This window comes from Mastigoproctus giganteus, chromosome 4 (assembly GCF_048544385.1).
Source record: "Mastigoproctus giganteus isolate SK-2022 chromosome 4, ASM4854438v1, whole genome shotgun sequence".
NCBI classification, from domain to species: domain Eukaryota; kingdom Metazoa; phylum Arthropoda; class Arachnida; order Uropygi; family Thelyphonidae; genus Mastigoproctus; species Mastigoproctus giganteus.
The window spans coordinates 172372570-172396160 of NC_143578.1; the positions used below are offsets into that span (position 1 = coordinate 172372570).

Sequence of the window (23591 nt, forward strand, 5' to 3'; positions counted from 1 at the left end):
CTGGAAATCCACAGCACCTTGCTTTACAGGTTGCTGCTCATTCCAATAGAAGCAGTGCAAGAATCACTTTCACCTCTGCCTGCGGCTACTGTTAATCTATTATTCTGTGAATACCCCAAGCTAGCAGTTTTCTGACCCACCTAACACTGCCTTGATAGCATCAGCAAATATTCTTACACCCTTTCTATTTAAGTGTAATGCCATTCCTGTAGAAGCAATCTCTGAGAAAAATTCTACCCCTTGAGCCTTACACAATCTCTCCATGGCTGAATTGATTGACAAGGCTCTCATCATGTACTCTCTCCTATCGTGTCTGGGCAGAATTGCAGATACTTTCAAATTTAACCCTAACTCGCGACTTTTTTCAACACTGACCTGAACTTGTTAAGTAAGTCTGCAGATCTACTCAATGTCATTAGTGCCAATGTGTACAACAATATCACCTTTTGTGCCCTTAAAAGATATTTTCTCTACAAAGTTATCAACCTTTGTCCCTGGCCCTATTCCACCACATTTTTGCACAATGTATTTCCTGTCTCCCTGACAATAACTAGCCCCTGTGGGACCAGTGCAGTCTGTGTCCTGAAGACTGCCGCTGTGTTGCCTGATGCATAAGAGTGAGCTCTGGCATTGAGTTCGGCAGCTGAGAGCTTGATGAGCCCATTTTAATTTCTTCAAACATCTATCCTACTCTTCAAACTCTCACAGATCCATCAGAACAATGAGTTTGTACCTAATTTCTACACGCTCTCTGCACCTAGCACACACAACAAACATCCTCCTTGACTAGATCATGTCCTGTTCCAGAAACATTTCACAAGTTGCACATTTTTTAGACTGCGATGCTTTGGAGAATCGCACCCTTCGGTTCTCCCCCAAGCAACAGCACTCCCGCTACTTTGTGCATGTTGCTTTGCTACTCCAGTCTGGGGCATGATTGCCGTTTATACTATTTAATTGATTAACAATGAAAATTAATAAGGTTAATAAATTTAACTGACAAACTAAGCTAAGCTAATGCAGTGATACTTATTATGCTATCTAGTTCTTACATTATACCTTAGGCTATAAAGTTCGAGATATACACTATAAAGTTAAGCTATATCGTAATGATCACAATATTAAATTAGTTATATCCTTAGCTAAATACAAAAGATATACGCCCAACAAGTGATTAAAATCTTCAAACTACTTATTTATCATGATTTAAATCCTACTATTCTTCTGCACTATTGGTTATGTTCTACTATATTCATGCCAAAACACCAATACAACAGTATGAGTAATGAGTCGTAACTTACAAAAATCACTAGTTAAATTTAAAAAATATGCCAACAAACACTACGAAGCCTATTTAATATCTTTGTAAAACACAATTTAATATTTAAATTAATCAATAATATGGTAATAATTTATGAACTACTTATCCGTTTGCAGGAGCTTTAAACTTTGTCTTGCTAATCTCGTTCCCAAAATCCAATGAATTAGGTCATGTACTCATTGGATAACAGCTTGGATTTTGTTGGTGTTAAGAGTTCCAGCCCATCTCCAAACTTCAAGGCTGGGTAAACTTTAAATTTGCTCATTACTCATAAAATTCTAAAATGAGGCTAATCTTTAACCTTAATATAGATCAATGATCACAGAACAACAATATAAATGCAAAGCACTGCATATGGGTAGAAGTAATCCCAGAGAAACGTACCAACTGTGTGGTATGTTTCTACACTTAGGGTGGTAGAAAATGAAAAGATCCGGGAGTAATCGCGCAGTCAGATATGAAGTTTTCTGAGCAATGCAGACAAGCTGCCAGAGCTGGTCATGGGGTTTTGTTTTGTCAATGATATACAGGAATTTTGCTAGTAGGGAAAAGGAGGTGACTATCCCTTTATATAAGGGAATGGTCAGGCCACACCTTGAGTACTGTGTACAGGTCTGGAGGCCTCATTTTAGGAAAGATGTTGAGTTGCTTGAGCATGTACAGAGAAGGACAACAAGATTGGTGAGGGAAACGAAGGGGACCTTCTTACCAAAAAAAAAAAAAAGTTATGCAAATTGCAGCACCTGGAGACTAGACACCTGCGAGGTGATCTGATTGAGGTGTATAAGGCCTTGAATGGGTTGAGCAAGCTGAATTCTGATGGGATTCTTCAGCATGCTCAGATTATGAACCTGAGGAGACAAATTCAAATTGAGCAAAGGCAGTTGTAGAATATATGTGTGGAAATTTGCCTTTAGCCAGTGGGTGTTAATTGCTGGAACAAACTTCCATCTCTCATTGTGGAAGTTGATAGCTTAAATAAATTCAATGAGGAACTGGACAAACTTTTAGAGAAAATGGACATGTGAAATTGTTTTTTTTTTTTTTTTTTTGGCCGATGCTAAAGAAGCTTATACGCTTGCTTTCTTGCATCACATGCCTCCATTACTACTACTATACTACTAATATAGACAGATTCACTTAAGAAAAATGTGTTTGTATAATACTATGAAATGTGTGTAATTAAGTGAGAAATTTCCAAATATGAGTAGTGCAAAAGTGAAAGAGGGAATCTTTGTGGGCCTCAAATCTGAAAGCTTCTACAGGATTCTGTTACCTTTCTCTATTCTAAATCTCCCACTATTCACCACTCTGAGGTCTCCCAGCTGACTCAAATGTATAAAACTTGGGATTATAAAAGATCTTTACTGTTATTATTAAAACCAAACAAAATAAAAATAAAAACTAATGTTTTTGTAATAAAAAATTTTAATCAAACATTAGTTTTAATAATTCAGATAAATAAAATATAGCTCAAATATACATGGAACATATGTTTAATAGAAAAACATGCATTACAAAGCTCATAGCTAGAAATGGTAATGTGGGCATTCCCAGCCAATTAACAGTATAAGGCACAGGTTCCCAAACTTTCTCAGTTCACAGCATTTTAGTGTCCCAGTAAATTTTTCACTGCACCTCTAAGACAAAAGAAATACCTAACACAGTGGTTTTCGACCTTTAATATATACCTATATAATAATTTTATTCTTTATATACAGGTACTAAATAAAGATCAATTATAGATCACCACAAAATTAAAAAGATACGGTACAATGGATAGGGTACACCTTTTTATAATGAAATAAAAGTTTCAAAGTTTTTATTTCAAAAAAAATAAAAATAAAATCACAACTTTAAGTACCCCAGGGGTTCACATCTGGTGAGTATGGGCTTGTCAAACCCAGGATCTTGAGCAGGATATCATCATTCTTCTCTTTCTTGCTTTCTTGGTGATTCCCTTCTACTTCTCTCTCTCTCTCTCTCTCTCTCTCTCTCTCTCTCTCTCTCTCTCTCTCTCTCTCTCTCTCTCTGGGTAAAGTGGGATTTTTTTTTTGGCTGGTGCAGCATAAGCCTCAGGCTTCCTTGAACCATATGGCTAATAATAATAATAATAAAACCGAAATTAAACGGCACTCTGGCTGAAAACCACTGGAATAAGGACTACTCATACATAGCCCTGTCCATGAAACTCCACAGGCAATAATAATCTAAGTGAATTAATCAGTTTCACAGTAATGTATATTTTGTTTAAATTTAGCAAAAAAAATGTGCTGTAAAACAACACATTTGTTTAAAATAAATTATATCAAAAAAGGAAATTTAAAAGTAATACCAATGAAGATTCTAAACTACTATACACGTCCCAAAAGTAATTGGTAAAAGCTTCTCTGGAAAGGGGCTGTCCATTAATACGTATCCTTTCTCTTGCAGCTATGAGATGTGGTGAGCTATAACGAAAATAATGAATTATTTTAGTATAATATTAAATTTAATATTTAGTTTACATCGAATATCATCATTCTTCTCTTATATTCTTATTCTTATATATGCATATTTGTATAGTTTATTTGTATTGAATAATATAATATTTATATTCTATTATTCTATTGAGTAAAAGAATAATAGAAGAATTATAAATAATAGAATAATAACAGTAAGATTTAAATTAGACAGAGATTATTTTTGTATAATTGGAATTTAGGCTCCAGAAGATGGAAAAGAGGAAGAAATAGATAAATTTAATTTAGAGTTACAAAAAGAACTAGATAAGAATATAAAAAAGGACCATGTAGTTATTTTTGGAGATTATAATGCTCTGGTAGGAAATAAGCCAATAAAAATTATTATGGGATGTTATGGAGAAAATAAAGTAAATGGAAATTGTCATAAATTAAGAGATTTTGCAACATTTAGTAATTTAAAGATAACAAATACATTTTTTAGAAAACGTGATTTACATAAATACACATGGTCGGCTGGAAAAGGAATTAGAAAATGTGAATTGGAATATCATCGGTTTGGCTGAAACAAGAAGAAGAAGAAATGAATCACTTGTAAGTTTATCAAGTGGAAATCTGCTGTACACCAATGGAAACAGTGAAAGGAGTGAAGGTGGAGTTGGGTTTCTGGTCCATAAAGATTTTAAAAACAACATTTTGGAATTCAAAAGTACATCACCAAGGGTGTCAAGACTAATACTCAAGATTTCTAAGAGGTACAAGCTAAAGGTTATAATGATTTATGCACCAACATCGAGCCATGATAATAAAGAGGTTGAAGAAATGTACACCAAAATTGAGAGGCTTCTAGATGAGCAGAAAACCCACTACACTATTATTATGGGGAACTTCAATGCCAAGGTTGGAAAAAGACAAAACAGCGCAGAAAGGGGAATTATAGGAAATTATGGAATTGGTGAAAGAGGTGAAAGACTTGTGGAATTTGCAGAATCTCAAGGACTGTCAGTAATGAAAACTTTTTTTCAAGAAAAGGGTGAACAGAAAGCGGACATGGAAGAGTCCAAATGGATTAATAACTAATGGAATTGACTTCATCCTCACTAACAGAAGATATATTGTGAATGATGTTACCGTCCTGAAAGTGATCACAGAATGGTAAGATGTATGCTTGATATAGATGTAGGAAATGAAAGGAAAAAATTGACTCGAGCAAATAATACAAAGGTCTTTGAGATAACAGAAGAGGAGAAAAAGCAGTATGTACTGGAACTTAAGAACAAGTTTGAGCTTCTGCAGACTGCTCAGGACCAAGATATCGAAGAGGAATATTACAACTTTCTGGAAGTGATAAAGCCCAAGAAACCTATAGGGAAAAAGAAATCCAAAGAAGAAAAAATTAGTCAAGAAACACTTGTCATGATGAATCGAAGACGACAAATGAAGAGCAAGAAAAACACTGACAGGGAGAAAATTGAGTATAGTGAGTTATGCAAAGCCATTAGAAAGAGACTCAGAGAGGACATAAGAAGAGATAACACAAGAAAAGTAGAACAAGCATTAAGGGAAACAAAGATTTAAATCAGCAGCCATGAGCAGTAATACAGAAAGACAAATGATACTGAAACTGCAGATTAGCGATGGTGTACTTATAAACAGTAGAGAAGGCATAATTCAAATAGCAGAAGACTACTATAGAGAATTATACAAGGAGCGAGGGAATGATGCCAGCAGTGGGGAAGATGGATTGCAAAGTAGCAACACATACGACATACCCGATATTCTTCCCGATGAGGTAGAACATGCATTGAAGAAAATGAAGAATCAGAAAGCCCCCCCTGGGAAGATGAAGTTACTGTAGAGTTGTTAAAATTGGGAGGAAGAGACATAACACAAAAATTGGCAAGGCTCTTCACAAAGTGCATTAGAAAAGGTGTGACGCCTAAGCAGTGGAATAATGCAATCATAGTTTTGTTGCATAAGAAAGGAGATAAATCAGAAATTGGAAATTATAGACCAATTAGCTTGTTATCCCACATCTACAAGTTGTTCACAAGGGTCATTACTAACAGATTAGAAAGAATACTTGATGAGAATCAAATGAAAGGGCAAGCTGGCTTTAGGACAGGATTCTCAACAATGGATCACCTTCACGTAATATCACAGCTAATGGAGAAAGCAAATGAATATAAAACACCATTATGCCTGGCATTTGTGGATTATGAAAAGGCATTTGACTCCATACAGCATAAGGCAATGTTTCAGGCACTGGAAAGACAAGGCATAGATAACCCGCATATTATGATTTTGAAGAAAATATATGAGAGTGCTACCTCCTTTATTAGACTAGACAAAGACAGTAGGAAATTTAAAATTGAGAAAGGAGTTCGACAAGGAGACACAATATCTCCGAAGCTGTTTACTGCTGCCCTTGAGGAAGCTTTCAGAAGATTAGACTGGTCGCAGAAAGGAGTCAATGTGAACAGAGAGTACCTAAACCATTTACAATTTGCAGATGACACTGTGGTCATAAGCCACGATCCCAAAGAATTTGAGGAAAATCTTAATCAGTTATGCACAGCTAGTAAGGATTTTGGACTCAAGATGAATATGGCTAAAACAAAAGTAATGATGAACAAGTAAGCCACAGAAAGAGAAATAATGATTGAAGGAGCAGTAATTGAAAAAGGTGGAGTCATATACTTATCTAGGACAAATTATTAGCTGTAATAATGATAAATGGCTGGAAGTCAAGAGAAGAATAAATTTTGGATGGATAGCATTCAGGAAATATAGTCACATACTGAAGAGCAATATCCCAGTTTGTCTGAAACGTAAAATAATGAACCAATGTATACTCCCCACCATGACTTATGGAAGTGAAACTTGGGTACTCACCAAAAGAAAGGAAGAGAAGCTGAGAACTACGCAGCGATGAACGGAATGAATTATATTGGGAATCAGACTGTTAGATAAGAAGAGAAACACATGGATTAGGCAGCAAACTCAAGTAAAGGACATTCTTATCAAAACTAAAGAACTAAAATGGTCTTGCATAGGACACATAGCTCGAAGACATGATGACAGATGGACTAAGAAAATAACAGAATGGTACCCAAGAGGAGCTAGAAGAAAACCTGGAAGGCAAAAGCGGAGATGGATAGATGAAATTCAGGGTTTGTGGGTAGTAAATGGATGGCCAGTGCTCAAAACAGAAGGAACTGGAAAGTTGCTGGAGAGGCCTTCATCCTGCAGTGGATTGAAAATGGCTGATGATGATGATGACATGGTCAGCAAGAGGTACGCAATCAATAATAGACTATGTAATAGTAAATCAAAAATTAGCAAAACAATGTCGAGATACTAGTGTTTAGAGAATATGGTATTAATTAAGATAATTTTTTAGTAGCTTCAAAAATAGAGCTATGGGCTAAATGGAAGAAGAGAAAAGCTATTAAACAGGGGAAGGAGGAGTTGGGTTATATTTCTTCTTGAAATAAAATATCTATTTCAAGAAGAAAGTATACAAAATTTATATGAAAAAAGGATTAAAGATGAAATAAGTAAAACATTGGAGAGAGAGAGAGAGAACAAATAGAAGAAGAATCGAATAATATATGAAATATAATTCAAAAGATAGTAAAAGAGACGCTAGGACAATTCAGGAAAAACTATAAGAAGAGGGGGTAAAGATATGGAATGAAGAAATGGCTAAAGCAGTACAAGATAAATATCTTAAATATATACAAAACAGGACAAGTGAGAATGAAGAAATATATAAACAAGAATGCAATAAAACTAAAGATATAATAAGGAAGGCTAAAGCAGAATCATGGGATAGATTTATAAGCACAATAGAACATGATGTTCATGGGAGACAAAATTTAGCATATAAAATGATGAAACACTTGAATAGCAGAGAGAAAGACACTTCAAGAATAAATATAATAAAGGAAGAACAATGGAAAAAACATTATGAAGAATTGTGGAAAGACCCAACATATCAAACAGAAGAGATACAGTTAGACCCAGTTAGTGACATAGATCCGATAATGAAGAAAGAATTTGAAAAGGCATTGAAAGCTACAAAAAATAGAATGGATGGTATAAATGCAGAACTGATCAGGTATGGAGGAAGTTTTTTAAAAGACAGGATACTAAATTTATTTAATAAATGTTGGGAACAATATATAAAATACCAGAAGAATGGAAGATAGCAAAAATTATTTCAATATTTAAAAAAGGAAATAGAAATGATACAAAGAATTATAGAGGGATTAACATACTAAATACAGTATACAAAATGTATAGCAAAATAATAAATAATAGAATTAAAATTATCTCTGATGAAATATTAATAGAAGAACAGGCAGGATTCAGAAAAGGAAGATCGTGTACATTTATATTAAAAGAAATAATAGAAAAACGAAAAGAGTTTAATTTAGAAACACATTTAGCATTTATAGATTATGAAAAGGCATTTGATCAAGTAAACAGACAAAAACTATGGGACATATTGAGTAATAAAGGATACCTAAAGCATCTTACAAAAATAATACAGAGTTTATATCAAGGAACAAAAATAGTAATAGATACAGGTAATAAATTGACAGAAGAAAGTATAATAAATCAAAGAGTTAGACAGGGATGTAGCTTGTCACCAACGCTGTTTAACATATATATCGAGGATATGATATGTAAAGGGAAAGAAGAAATTAATACAGGTATATATTTAAATACAAAGAATAGGATTAATACACTGTTATCTGCAGATGATCAAGTAATTATTCAAGATAGTGAAGATAATTTACAAAGAGCAGTATTTAAATTAAACCAAATAACAGAAGAATATAAAGTTAAAATATCAATGATGAAAACTAGAACAATGGCTTTTAAAGGGAAAAATACGGTGAGAACAAAAATAGTTATAGACAATAAAATATTAGAACAAGTAAAACATTTTAAATATCTAGGATGTGATATAACATATGATGTCGAAGAAGATATGAACAAGAAATTGACAAAATTTCAAAATATATGTGGAACAATAAAAAGAACTCTGGCTAAGAAAACAAGGAAAGAAACACAATTGAAATTTTACAAAGTAATGGCAATACCAACACTTCTTTATAGTTCTGAAACATGGATACCAAAACAAAGAGACATTAATAGAATACAAGCTGCAGAAATGAAATTTTTAAGATGTGTTAAAGGATGTACAAAATTATATAAAATACCAAACGTAAATATTAGGAAGGAATTAAAGATTTACTCAATTAATGGAAAAATTATAGAATATAGACAAAGATGGAAAGAACATGTAGAAAGAATGGAAGATAATAGATTCCCTAAATTAGAGCAAAAGGAAAAAGAGACAGAGGAAGACCAAAGAAAAGATGGGCAGACCTCTTCGAGATTGGAACAGGCGGATCGCCTAATCCATGAAGGAAGGTAAGATAAGATAAGATTTGTATTGAATGTTGTAGGAAATTAAATTCCCTACTCCAGTTATTATCAATACCCTATACAGCTTACTGTTGTGATGTTTCCAAGCCCACTCTGGGGATTTCATGCTTTCAAATAAGATTTACCTTAGGATTTTAAATCTGTCAGGTTCTGCCCATTAACTGCTCATTCTAGACATGAACTTACAAAGAATCATATTTAATCAAATACAGCCAAATTTTGTTAAAGCAACATCGGAAACTTGGCTGTGACATCACAATTAAGTTAGTTAAGAAAAATCTCTATAAAAATTGCACCATTTTACTTTGTTTACAATATCATTTCAAAATTGCATACTTTGGCCAAAACATCAAAATTTCCAGCAAACTGATCATTTGTATTGATATTCAGTGACAATGTGACGTTGCTCTTATTAATGATATGTGTGTGTGTCTATAGAAGCCATGTTTATAAAAAGAATGCCTCATTATGGAAGCTCATTTTCCATAAAGAAATTGACAACCCTGATAAATTACTTTTTGAGAACTCGAAAAATAAACTCTTGAGCATTTAATATCACTTGCACATGGGTAGTTACCCTCTGCTCGAGGACATCATTTTAATTTTGAATTCCAGTCAGTTCCATCAATCTGTTGCAGATATTTAAAGCATGGTTTTAACACCATATGGTACAGCAACTTTAAAGTTGATGGCAAGCAAAAAAGTTTTAAGGGTTGAGGACAAAATGGAAATTATTAGAGAAATATAAAACAGGAAGAAGAAATATGTTGTTGCTTATGAATTAACTTACTGAACTCAACAGATCACACAATTTAGAATTCAAAACAAAAAATTATCAAGTCATTTAAAAAGAACTATATTAAAATTAAAAGCATACATAAACTCAAACATTCTGATGTTGATGAAATCTTTTAAAATGTTTTTGAATGAATAGCAAAGGAGTGAAATATCTCAGTGAGTGATTCACTTTTAATGGTAAGGTAAGGTAAACTGCAGCCATTATCAATCCACTGCAGGGTGGAAGCCTCCTCAACAATTCATGCTGAGGGAAATGAACTGTTATCTGCCGTGCTGGTCCAGTGCGGGTTGGCAGATCGACCGTATTCAGCAGTCAGGGGCTTGAATCCCGGTCTACTCAAAGAGCGTGTGATACTGCATTCCCACTCCTAACCGCTCGGCTACGGAGGCCTTTAAGGCTAAATATTTCGCCAATTATTTCTGGAATTGGAAAAAAAGTGTTCCAATGATTGTTTTAAATGGATAGATCGATTTAAGTTTCATAACACCATACATTCTTTGGAAAAATTATAGGCAAAGCAAAAGACTAAGCAATATAACCATTTGAGAGTGGTTAAATTCAATATGGCCCCCAAAGACACTTTTAATACATATGAGACAGGACCTTTTTTAAATTAACTCTTGACAGAACATTAAAATTTAATGGTGAAAATTGCATAGGCGAAACTCTCAAAAGATCATATTGCAGTCCTTGTTTAAGGTAATTTGAAGGGTGCAGAAAAGAAAGAAATGTTTGCAATAGGAAAATCTAAAAATTCAGTGTTTCAAAAGTTACCTATTTGTTATATATATTAAAAAGTTACCTATTTGTTATAGCACAAATAAAACCACTTGGATAACATCAGCCTTTTTAAATCTGAGCTGCTTCACTAGGATTTTGGAAAATTCTACTTCTTTTGGACAATTGTGCAGCACATAAATTGGACAAAAGCAAGATAAAAAACATGAAACTTGTGTTTCTTCCAACAAACACAACAAGCATCTTGTAACCAATGAATCAACGGTTTATATAAAGTATCAGATCACATTTTCAAAAATGATTTTGCTCAAAATGATTGCTTGCCTTGAAAAAGAGAAAGCACAATAAAATCACTGGACACAATAGAAAATATAGAAAAGCACTGCACAACAGAGCATCTGCAATGCTTTTCATCATGAAGGATTAAGTACAGAACCTGCTTGGACGAATTCTATTAAAAGTGATATGAAAAGGAAGATTTGCCTTTATCAGAATGCAAAGCGAATCACATGAATTTAAATCAGTATGATTCAGAGGCTTATGCCAGAGATAATGATAATGACCTTAATCGTGTTGCAAATTTTAGATGATGATGATGATGACAATGTTGAAAAAGTAAAGTATCAAATGAGTGAGCAAGACAAAGATGAAGAAGCTGAGGATGTAGACTGAAAGTTTCAACTAATATTATTCGTGTCGGACAGTTGTGCCCTTTCTAAAAAGCCAAGGCTGTTCAGACCACAAACATTAGAGATCCTTCAAGCACAAAGATGTAATCAAGATTCTACACTACTCAACAAAATTAACAGAACACATAGGAAATGTGGTGCAACTCATGCAGCTTGCGATGAAATGGGACAAATTTGGTATGGTGGTATACCATTGAATAATGATGAAATTAGGAGACAGTGAGAAACTTCGGACATGTATAAAGTACATTTGCTGGAGTTGCATAAAAATTACCAAAAAAGTCACATTACAGAAGTCAATACAAGATGCTCGAAAACATGGTCAATGACATCAGTACGACATATGATCCCCTCCAACTACCTCCAACGGCTAAACAGGTCTGATAGTGGTGAACCATGCTTGATATAAGGGAGTCTGTCAATAAGATTCTGTAGCAATAAATCTCATTCTTCCACCAGTGCACACCTTAGCTCACTGAGTGACTGAGGAGTTAACTGCTGGCATGCAATGTTATGCCCAAGGGCATTGTCCCACACATGTTCAATAGGATTTAAGTCTGGTGATCATACTGACCACGGCAATTGTTGGATGTCTTCAGTTTCAAGATATTCCTCCATCACTTAAGCTCTAAGTGCAGTGGCATTTTCATGCATGAAAAGAAAATCTGAGTCAACCGCACCCTTAAAATGCCACACATAGGGTTTGAGGTTCTGTTCTCAGTACGTCTGTGCACTTATGGCACCCCTATCAAAAACATGATGCGGGGTGCAGCCATTAATCATTATTCTGCACCACACAAGAACACTGCCTCCACCTTATGTAAGAATCCCTTTCTCTGATCTTGGAGGGATGATATCACATTCCTCATCTCCAGATGACATAATGTCTAGAATCTGTTTGTAGGCTAAAACGGGACTCATCAGGAAACAGAACTGTAGTCCATTTGCCAGGGCTCCAACTCACGTGTCATGGCATGCACCAGTTTCAATGAGCTCTATGATGATTTGGGGTTAATGGGATACAAACCACTGGCTTCCTTGCACAGAGTCCACTTGAACTGAGCCTTCTTAACACAGTCCAGTCGGAAATCTTTTCACCTGTGGCCGCAGAAACCACAAGAGACAGTTGATGACAGGACATCATAGGTTCATGTCTTGCTGTTAGAGCCAGACAGCAGTCTGTTCTGGTTGATATAGCCCTCGGATGACCTTGGTCAACTCTTCTTGTAATGGTTCCTGTCTCCTGAAACTGCTTCCTTTGTGCCGAGATGACTGTTGACACATTAAACGAATGTGCAACATCTGCCTGCCCAGATTCAAGTTGTCCAAAGGCCAGCCATGTCAAAGAATCATGTAATTGACAATGACTTGCCATACCGAGTACTGAAGATGTTACTATCCCACTAAGCAAGCCAAAAAACAGGAATGAAGTGATGTGGTCACAACCTATGTTTTTATAGGTATGAATAATTTGCATAATGTGCGGCTCTGTAAGGTGGTAGATCGATTTCTATATTGGATACTTGGAATTTGTGTGCAAGGATGCCTATAATATCAAATATTCACCTTCAGTGACACTGTTTGCTATAATATATTCATGAAACACATTTTGTTCTGTTAATGTTGTCAAGTAGTGTATATTGAAATACAAGAAGCATATGAAACAAATTGGAAACTTCAAATCAGATTTTACTTTCTGCTGAAGAATCGATTGCAGTCACTCATGTTACTGGGTTCAAGAGCTTCTTCACCTCATGTGGCTCTAGAAGGGGGAGGGTGCGGCCATCTTCTTCAATGACAACATTCTTAACCTAATTCATGAAGCCAGTTTCAGCATTTTGAGGCTCTGAACACCGTGGTACAATTGCACCATAGTTTACTTAACATAATCACTCTGTATATTATAGTCCCAGGCTATTATACAGGAAGTTGCACATTGAATAATTAATATGTACACCTTTGCTGAGCATCTTATTTTTGGAGACTACAATATACCACTACATATCCGGTCAACCCTTCCCTATCTCTTCCATCATGCAGTATGATTGACGACTTTTGAGGTTATGATGAACGTCGTGGCGAGATCCAATATTCCTTACATTTCGAGGGTACGGCTCTAAAACGGTGTTCGCAGGTCGACCGCTAGTTAGTACGCCGGACCGAACCTACTGGTAACTCTCTAGGAGGCTTCCGGATCAGCTAGTGTATAATCTTGCTACCTCTGCTCTGCCAGTTAGTGACTGGAGGGAGTCCGAGTAGTGTGTATGCGGGGAGCACTGTCGAGGCCACGTTATGTCAAGGATCTGGGTATATTCTTACCGCGTGTACGCCATATCCAAAAATTTCATTACTTCATACAGCATGTCCCACCCACTTTTTCTTACTATTGAATACACCATGAATTGTCAAACTAATAGAGCAAGCTTATCTGTGAAAAGATCTAAAACTCCCAAGCACTTCCTAATTCATTTCACGAATATACATGGTCTCAATTCTAATCTCAACGATGTCCATTTCCACTTGCAGTCTGCCAAAGCCCATGTACTTTTTCTAACCGAATCTCAGTTATCGGTTGATTCAACTACTGCTCATCTCAGATGCCCAAATTATTCACTGTATGATTCCTTTCGCCTCAAAGGTGGTACTTGTGCATATATTCCCTGTTCTGATATTCCCTGTCAGAGACTTGGCAATTTGGAATCTCCTCTCTTTGATCTTCTCTGGCTTAAAATCTCTCTACCTCATTGTGTCAAATTCATCTGTTTTCTCTACCATTCTCCCAACTCCACTAATCATTGGAGCTCTTTGACTTCCTCTCTTGACTTTCTCCAGTCCAACTTTCCTAACAGTGAGGTAATTTTCCTTGGTGATTTTAATGTTCACAACTCCAGCTGGCTTCCGTTTTCTAGTCACACTGACCCAGCTGGTCGAGATGCTGAGGCTTTTGCAATTACTAATGACCTAGCACAGATTGTTCATTTACCTACAAAAATACCGGACAATCCTAATCATACAGCCAATACGCTTGATCTTTTTCTTACAAATAACCCTTCTAAGTACACGGTCGAAGTGAGAGGTCCTTTAGGCACTTCAGACCACAACTTGGTGATTGTCTCTTCTCCAATGGAGCCTTTATCTCATGGCTATTCCCAACCTCGTGTTGTTTGGCATTACAAGAATGCAAAATGGGATGACCTGCGAGACTTCTTTTCTTCTTTTCCTCGGTCGGATTACTGTTTCAAAACTTCTGATGTCAACGTTCGCTCAGATCGTGTCAGTGAAATTATTCTTGCAGGAATGGAATCCTTTATCCCACACTCCACTTTAAAATCTCGTCCTTTATCTAAACCTTGGTTTTCCGATAAATGTGCTAAGGCTGTTCAAGAGAAGAATGTTGCATATCGTAATTGGCTTGTTTCTAATTCTTCAGTTTCATTTTCTGCCTACACCAAAGCTCGCAACAATTGTAAAGCAGTTATTAATCAGTCCAAACTAGAGTTTGAACAGGCTAAGAGTAGAAAACTTGCTTCTTGCCCTAATGGTAGCCGAGCATTCTGGTCTCTTGCCAAAGCTATTGGCCACAACTTTTGCCCATCTCTGCTCCCACCTCTGTCCAAACCAGATGGTTCTCTTGTCACTTCAGCCAAGGATAAAGCTGATCCAGCTCATGTATTAATGATCTTGGTAAAACACCTCCCACCATTCCTAACACGCTCCATTCAATGCCTCCTGTGGTCTTCCGTCAAAAGGATATCAGAAGGATTTTGATGAAACTTGATGCTAAGAAAGCTCCAGGTCCTGATGGTATTTCTCCACTTGTTCTCAAAACCTGTGCTCCTGAACTTACTCCTATTCTTTGCCACCTTTTTTCACTTTCTTATTCCAAAGGTGTTTTTCCTTCTGCTTGGAAATTTGCTCATATCCAGCCAGTTCCTAAAAAGGATGACAAATCCCTCCCATCCAATTATCGTTCCATTGCAATTACTTCTACTCTTTCTAAAGTAATGGAGAAATCAATTAACCGCCAACTCTTAAACTACCTAGAAACCTTCCGTCTGATCAATGGTCGCCAGTATGGATTCCGTCAGTGTCAATCCACTGGTGATATTCTGGCTTATGTTACCCATTTATGGACTAATTCAATGGAAAGGTTCGGTGAAACACAAGTAGTTGCTCTTGACATCTCAAAGGCTTTTGATCGTGTTTGGTATAAAGGTCTTCTAAACAAGCTTCCATCTTATGGTTTGCCAACTGTTTTTAGTAATTGGTTATCCAGTTTTCTCTCTGATCGCTCACTGAGGGTGATGGTAGATGGCTCTCCGTCTTCTAACTTCTCCACTAATGCTGGTGTCCCCCAAGGTTCAGTTCTTTCGCCCACTCTTTTCCTCTTGTATATTAATGACCTTCTTCCATTGACTGGAAATCCTATCCATAGTTTTGCCGATGATAGCACATTGCATTCCACTTTCCATTTTGAGAAACCTTGTCCTGCTCAATCAGCTTCAACTTCTCGAAAATCTGCTACCAATTCCTTAAATGCCGATCTTCAGGTAATTCTCCAGTGGGGCAAAGACAACTTAGTTGATTTCAACCCTTCTAAAACTCTGTCTTGTCTTATATCTTGCAAAAAGGATTCTTCTGCTCCTATGCATATCTTTAGTGACACTCCGATTTCTAGGCAAAATGATATATCTCTTTTAAGGATTACCCTGACTTCTAATCTCTCTTGGCACAAGCACATTACAAATATTGCTTCCTCTGCATCTAAAAAACTTGGTTTTCTCTTTCGCTCTCGGTGTTACTTTTTTTCCAAATAGTTGTTCACTCTGTACAAATTGAAAATCCGCCCTACCACGGAATATTGTTCTCACATCTGGGGTGGTGTCCCCAAAACCTCTCTCAGGCTTCTTGATTTCATTCAGAAGCAGGCAGTTTGGTTAATTAATGGCTCCTCTCTAAAAGAGTCTCTCCACTCGCTTTCTCATAGACGTACTGTTTCTGCTGCATGCCTCTTCTACAGATACTTCCATGGGCACTGTTCTTCTGAATTGGCTTCTATAATTCCCACTCTCTCTTTCAAAACAGTCCGAACACGTGCCGCCACCAGCCAACATCCATTTACTGTCCAACTTCAAACCCACAGAACCAACTTTTCATCTTCCTCATTTATTCATTCAACTGCCGTTTTCTGGAACAACCTTCCTTCATACATATTTCCTGAAAATTACAATCTACAGAAGTTCAAGTCCAGTGTCAACAAATATCTTCTTTCGTCTTCTCAACCTCCAACCCAAGCACGGTACTAAGTACTATAGGTTCTAATACCTCTCGTGTTTGGGATTCACATAAAAAAAAACAAAAAAAAAAAAACAAACAAAAACCATCCAATCTCTGACATTTACAGAAAATCTATGCACTTCACCCATTAAAGGCTGAGATAATTAATGCCCAAGCTACAAGAAGGATGCATTGCTTGGCCTTATTCTTTCTTTACAGCCCCCGACACTGGATTGAGAGCCAGAAACATGCTTCAAATCCGATCATAAGCCAATCTCACTAGTCACAAAATTCCCTGCTACTGATCATGTCTCAAATGCTGTCCAAAGAGTAAAAATTACTTCTCCTAACTTATTCGATATCAAAAAATGCCTCTTCGCTGCATCTGTCTTTCCTTGAAACAGCCTCCTGTACTGTAATCCTGACTTGGCAGGAATTTGATGACATGCTGGCTAAACTTTGTTTCTGCATCAAAAACTTTCAAGTGAATCTCTAAAAGAACAAAAGCATGGTTCTTGCTTTTCTAGATCCTGTTGCAGTAGCGTACTGTCAGTTATTACTGTAATTAACAACTCTGCCAATCTTTGTATCATCTGCAAACATGAACATTAAGCCTGATCCAACACAGCAACATGCCCTTAAGGCCACACTGCTCCAATTTGTAGAGTAGTCTTCCATGAGCAACAATATCAAAAGATTTCCTAAAATCCAAATATTTGATATCAAAATTATTTTTTGTATCCAGTTCCTTTGTGACCCACTATAATATCAATCAAATTAGTCAGACTAGATTTCCAGTTAACCAACCCATGCTTTGTCTGAACTATAACTGCAGTCTTGTATAAATGATCCTGCAGTGCTTCTTTAACTGGTGACTGCATAATTTTTCCTGGAACAGAAATTGAACTAACAGGTCTGCAATTACTCGTCACCCATTGATCCACCGTTATGAATTGGGGTATATTTGCATATTTCCTTGGGGACCTCCCCTGAGTCCAAGGATGCTCTCGTAACCATGACTAAAGGTTTGTTTACTTCGTTTGTTGCCTCATTTAATATAACTGGATAGATCCCATCCATCCCAGGTGCCTTTCTTATGTTTAACTTCAACAATTTTTCCTCCACTTTGCTCTGTTATTACGAAATCATTTAGCTCCCTGTTAGAATTTGATAAGCTCCAGGCGTGCACTTCCCTACAGAATTCCTCATGTGAATGTAGATGCAAAATAGTCATTCAGTATGTCAGCTACCTGAACAGAATCATCAACAGTTGAACCACTGATATCATTAGGGTAACTAAGGGTTAGGGCTAGGGTAACTAAGAGCAAGAACAGATGCATATACTTGCATTTGGAAAATTAAATGCACTAGGCATAATCCTTATGGGTTTTGAAATTAACTATATAATATCGGTGTAAATACACCATCGTTAACCCATAGATTTGAGCTACGATTTTAGCGTAGAAGGCATCATTTTAATTGTATCTCATAATGTGGTTGCCTTCACAACAAGATAGCTACTATTGAATTACTTCAAATAAATAACGCTTCTCTATTAGAGAAGACTACTGTTATTTATTTTCAGCGGTACCACTATATCTTGTTGTGAAGGCAACCACATTATGAGATACAATTAAAACGATGCCTTCTACGCTACAATCGTAGCTCAAATCTACGGGTTAACGATGGTGTATTTACACCGATATTATATAGTTAATTATCAAAACCCTTAAGGATTATGCCTAGTGCATTTAATTTTCCAAATACATTACCACCACACCCTTTTGGCATCTCTCATAATGTGGATATAACTTCGCAACTGAGATGGCTTGTTGCATTACCTGGGTACCTGCCCGCCCACTGATGACGAAGCCAAACAGCTTCGAAACGATCGTCTGGGTGGTGGTACCACTGAAAATAAATAACAGTAGTCTTCTCTACTAGGGAAGCGCTATTTATTTGAAGTAATTCAATAGTAGCTATCTTGTTGTGAAGGCAACCACATTATGAGATACAATTAAAACGATGCCTTCTACGCTACAATCGTAGCTCAAATCTATGGGTTAACGATGGTGTATTTACACCGATATTATATAGTTAATATACTTGAATGTACACCAGTGCTAGGAGCATAGTAAATAAATTTGATGAATTTCAAGTGCTGGTCAAGACATCAATTGCAGATATTGTTGGGATATCGAAAAGGTTGTGTCACACAGATATAAGGAATGCAGAATTTGAATATGGGGAATACGATGTGTCCAGACAGGACAGAGGATAGGAAAGGCGGTGCGGTTATGCTGTTAGTTAAGAAACACAAAATCTAAGGCAGAGCATCCAGTTAACATGGGTGGTCGGTGCAATATTGAGTCACTTTGGCATAAGCACTGGGAAAGCAAAAATGAGAGTAGGAGAATGTTATAGGCCTAATGACTCTGATGAGTACAGTGAACAACTGTACAAAGAAATAGAGTGGGTCAGAAAATCAGAATGTCTTTTAAATTGAGATTTTAACTTTCCAGATATTGACTGGAACTTGTGGATTTGTCACTCGCACACTAGCAAAACTTTTGTGAATTTATTGGGTAACTTTTCAACAAAAGCATGTTTGAGAGACAACCAGAGGGAGTAATACTCTATCTGATTATCTGCAGTGATTATTCATGCATTAAGAATCTGCAGATAATGGAACCACTAGATGGTAGTGATCACAGTGTATTGATGTGGGAATTATTTAAAGATGTAAATAACATCAGGGGTAAAGGGAAGGGATTTTGCTTTCGTAAATGTGACTACAGTGGTCTCAGACAGTTTTTAAATTCTATACAATGGAACCAACCGATGATTTTAACTGACAAATTCTAAATGGGAAGAATTCAAGGAATTAATCATAGAAGATATTAGGCTTTTCATACCAACTAAGAAATACTGTTCTAGGCACAGAAAAAAATGGATGTCAGATGAACTCAGGAGAATTTTGGCAGATAACAAAAATTTGTGGGATGCATGTACATTATCAGGCAACACAGAAGTATATGGTAGATATAAACTGGTATGTAAACAAGTCATAAAGGAGTTTAGTCAAGCCAAGTCTCTGGCAAAGAATGCCAAGTAAAGCAGCAAAAACTTATTTACTTATATTAATAGTAGAAGGAAGGGGTTGAATCACACTGGTCTTTATATTGATGGTTCAACTGTTGATGATCCTGCTCAGGTAGCTGATAAACTGAATGAGTATTCTGCATCAGACAGTCACACATGAGGAATTCTGTAGGAAATCTGTAGGAATTCTGTACATTCACACATGAGGAATTCTGTAGGAAAGCGGAGGCCAGAAGTTTATCAAACTCTAATAGGGAATTAAATTATTTTGTAATAACTGAGAGCAAAGTGGAGGAGAAATTGTTGAAGCTTAACATAAAAAGGCACCTGGGATGAATGGAACCTAAGAATTACATTAAGGGAGGCAGTAAAGGAGGCAAGAAAACCCTTAATCATAATTATGAGACGATCCTATGGACTGCAATAATGTAGTCACTGGTTAAAGAAATAATTAAATAATTCAGAACCATCTAAACAGGAAAGCAATTATATTGAAGTAATATGGATTTGTTAAGTGGAGTGTTTTCTAACTAATCTGATAGGATACTATGATGCAGTACAAAGGAACTGGATGCAAAAAATAAGTTTTATATCATATACTTGGATTTCAGATGGCTTTTGATACATTTCTTGCACATAAGATTACTGTACAAACTCGAACAATGTGGCATTTAGGGGAAGTTACTACTTTCGATTAAGGGATGGTTGAGTGGGAGAAGACAGAGAATGGTTATCAATGAGCACTGTTCATGGATCACTGCTTTTCGTGGACTAATGTTATTAGTGGAGTCCCACAGGGTTCGGTGATGGGCCCATTATTGTTTTCAATATTTATTAATGATATTGATGAAGGCATATCAGTTTTAATGTCTATGTTTGCAGATGATACAAAGGTTGGCAGGGTAGTTAATGACAGTAATTGGGTAAGCTACTGCAACAAGATCTAGAAAACTTAGGCCAATAGACTGAAAAACAGCAGCTGAAGTTTTAAGATTGACAAATACAAGGTACTGCATATGGGTGGCAGCAATCCCAGATTAACGTACCAACTGTGTTGTATCACACTCAGCGGTATTATCTGGGGGTAATTGTGCAGGTTAGGGCAATTCTTTGCACTGTTCAGATAATGATTATTTGAGCAGTGCAGACAAGACTGCCAATGATATAGAGGAACTTTGCTAGCAGGGACAAGGAGATGATTATCCCTTTGTACAATGCCATGGTTAGGCCACATCTTGAGTACTATATACAAGTTTGGTGGCCTTATTTTAGGAAGGATGTAGATCTGCTGGAACAGGTGCAGAGAAAGGCAACAATAAGGTGAAGGGAACAAAGGGATGTTCTTATCAAGAAAGGCTTCAGATCTGCAAACTGCAGCAACTGGAGACTAGCCACCTGTGAGGAGATCTGATTGCAGTGTTTAAAGCCTTGAATGGATTGAGTATGCTCAACATTGATGGCATTCTTCCTCTCATTGAGACATGATGGGGCATAAATTCAAATTGAGGAAGGATGATTGTAGGATAGATGGCAGAAGTTTGCCTTTAGCTAGAGGGTGACCAATTGCTAGTAGAAACATCCATCTCTTATCGTTGTGGAAGTGGGTAGTTGGAATAAATTTTTGGAAGAACTAGACAAAACCTTGGAAGGGATGGACATGGGTAGAGGTTTTTTTTTTTTTTTTGCTGATGCTCTATAAGCTTGCTTTCTTGCATTACTTGCCATTACTAACAGTAATACTGATACTGGTATCACTACAAATTTTAACATCATGCTCCCAAAAAATCAAAAACAATACTGGTCCTAGTACCAATCCTTGGGAACCCCACTTCTCCATTAGCGCTCTCTCTCTCTATCTCATATGGAGGACTTAGTCAAATGCTTTGCTGAAATCCAAGTAAACAATGGTCAAATACAGTGGATTCCGGTTATTTGGGCCACCGGTTAATCGGGGCAGCCATTTACGTGGGGAAAATCTTAAAAAACAGAACCCAATCGAGAAAATAGCCAGGGTTTACTTCACTTAATTAGGACAATATGCCGTTTAATCGGGGCAGGAGACCGCAGCACTGGAGATTACCCTACGATTGTCTCCGACCGTACCATGTGGTTCAGTCAGATTTCTGGAGGTCACAGCCATAAAACAATAAAAACAATTAGCAGTCACCTGTTTATTGGGCTTTTCTGTTAGTGCAATCTATCATAAACGGATAGTAAACTCGATATTACTGAATTTGCGATAAAACCAACAGCTGGAATTCTGTGGGTTATTATGGTGAAATGTGTTTACATTTCCATGGAATCTTCAATCATATAAAAAAATTAATTTTCAGAATCTTCTCTTCATTCCTATTTTTCAAGCTTCGTAACTTGTTACTCCATTCTAGCTTGCACATATCGTGTTACTTTTTCGCTAATTAGAATCACTGTTTAATAGAATTAAAATTCAATTCACAAAGGTGATCACAATGACCAGTGCTTACTACACATCGTATAATGAACGGTACTTTACTATAGTGACTCCATCACAACGTGATTTAATTGTAAAGCGGGGGTCCATTGTGTTTTTAACTTTTTTTAATGTGAAACTTCGGATAATTGGGGAAGCCACTTAATCGGGCCAAAATGCATTAGTCCCGATGTGTCCCAAATAACCGGAATCGACTGTATTATTTCCCACAACCAGTTCATGAATGATTGTATAAAAATAGCTAATCAGGTTGTTTAAACATGATTTCCTCTGTACAAAACCATTTTCCATTTCCTTCAGAGTTCCATTTCTATCTAAATTATTTCGTGCTCCATTCTTGTTCACTGCTTCCATGGCGGCTCCGTAGCCAGGTGGGAAGGAGCAGCAGTGCGTAGCACACGCTTCTTGTATTAGACCGGGGTTCGAGCCCGTCACCACCAAATACGAAGGATGCGGAAAGGTCAGGGAATGACCACCGCATATCCCGGAGCAATATGGCCTTAGTTGCTAATGCTCCTAAAAACCAAAAAACCAAATAACTGCTTCCATGATTTTCTCTATCACTGAAGTCAGACTGGTCAATAGTAGCCCACCTCACTCACAGAGCCACCTTCATGTATTGGCAATATTATTATTATTAGCCATAGGGTGCAAAGAAGCCTGAGGCTTATGCTGCACCAGGCAAAAAAAAAAAAAAAAATCAAAATCTGAATTACCGAGAGAGAGAGAGAGAGAGAGAGAGAGAGAGAGAGAGAGAGAGAGAGAGAGAGAGAGAGAGAGAGAGAGAGAGAGAGAGAGAGAGAGAGAAGTAGATGGGAATCACCAAGAAAGAGAAGAATAATGATATCCAGCTCAGAACCCTGGGTGTGCCAAGCCCATACTCACCAGATGTGAGCCCCTGGTGGTATATTGGCTCTTCTCCAATCCAAGAGAATTTCTCCTGAGTCCGGTGATGTTAACGGTTTCATACACCACCTTTCCACCTCTCTGACAATTACTGCCTTTCTCCTCTTTAGGAACTCAAAAGTATTTTTTAAAAAATAATCTTCTGAAATTTTAATATCTCTAATTTCATACTTCCCAGTTTTACTCACACAGTTTCTCCTCACTGTGGATGGTTTTTTGAGTGTAAAAAGTAATGACAAGTACTTGCTGCATATGAATTGAACAACGTCAGCCAGATTATCTAAGACTTTCCTATGGACATTACACAAGGGTCTGATCTGATTCATTCACCAGTTAACAATGGTGGTGATTAAATTTAGTCACA

At 36.8% G+C, this 23591-nt stretch overlaps 1 protein-coding gene across 1 annotated transcript in view; it reads right to left on the reverse strand.

The window, feature by feature from the left end:
* Nucleotides 1–23591, reverse strand: part of LOC150087203 (folylpolyglutamate synthase, mitochondrial-like) — a 153625-nt gene that overhangs the window by 102057 nt on the left and 27977 nt on the right. Inside the window, exon 4 of the mRNA XM_090371874.1 lies at nucleotides 3657–3771. Within this exon, the coding sequence (XP_090228000.1) occupies nucleotides 3657–3771 (115 nt within the window). The remainder of the gene's footprint in view (nucleotides 1–3656; nucleotides 3772–23591) is intronic.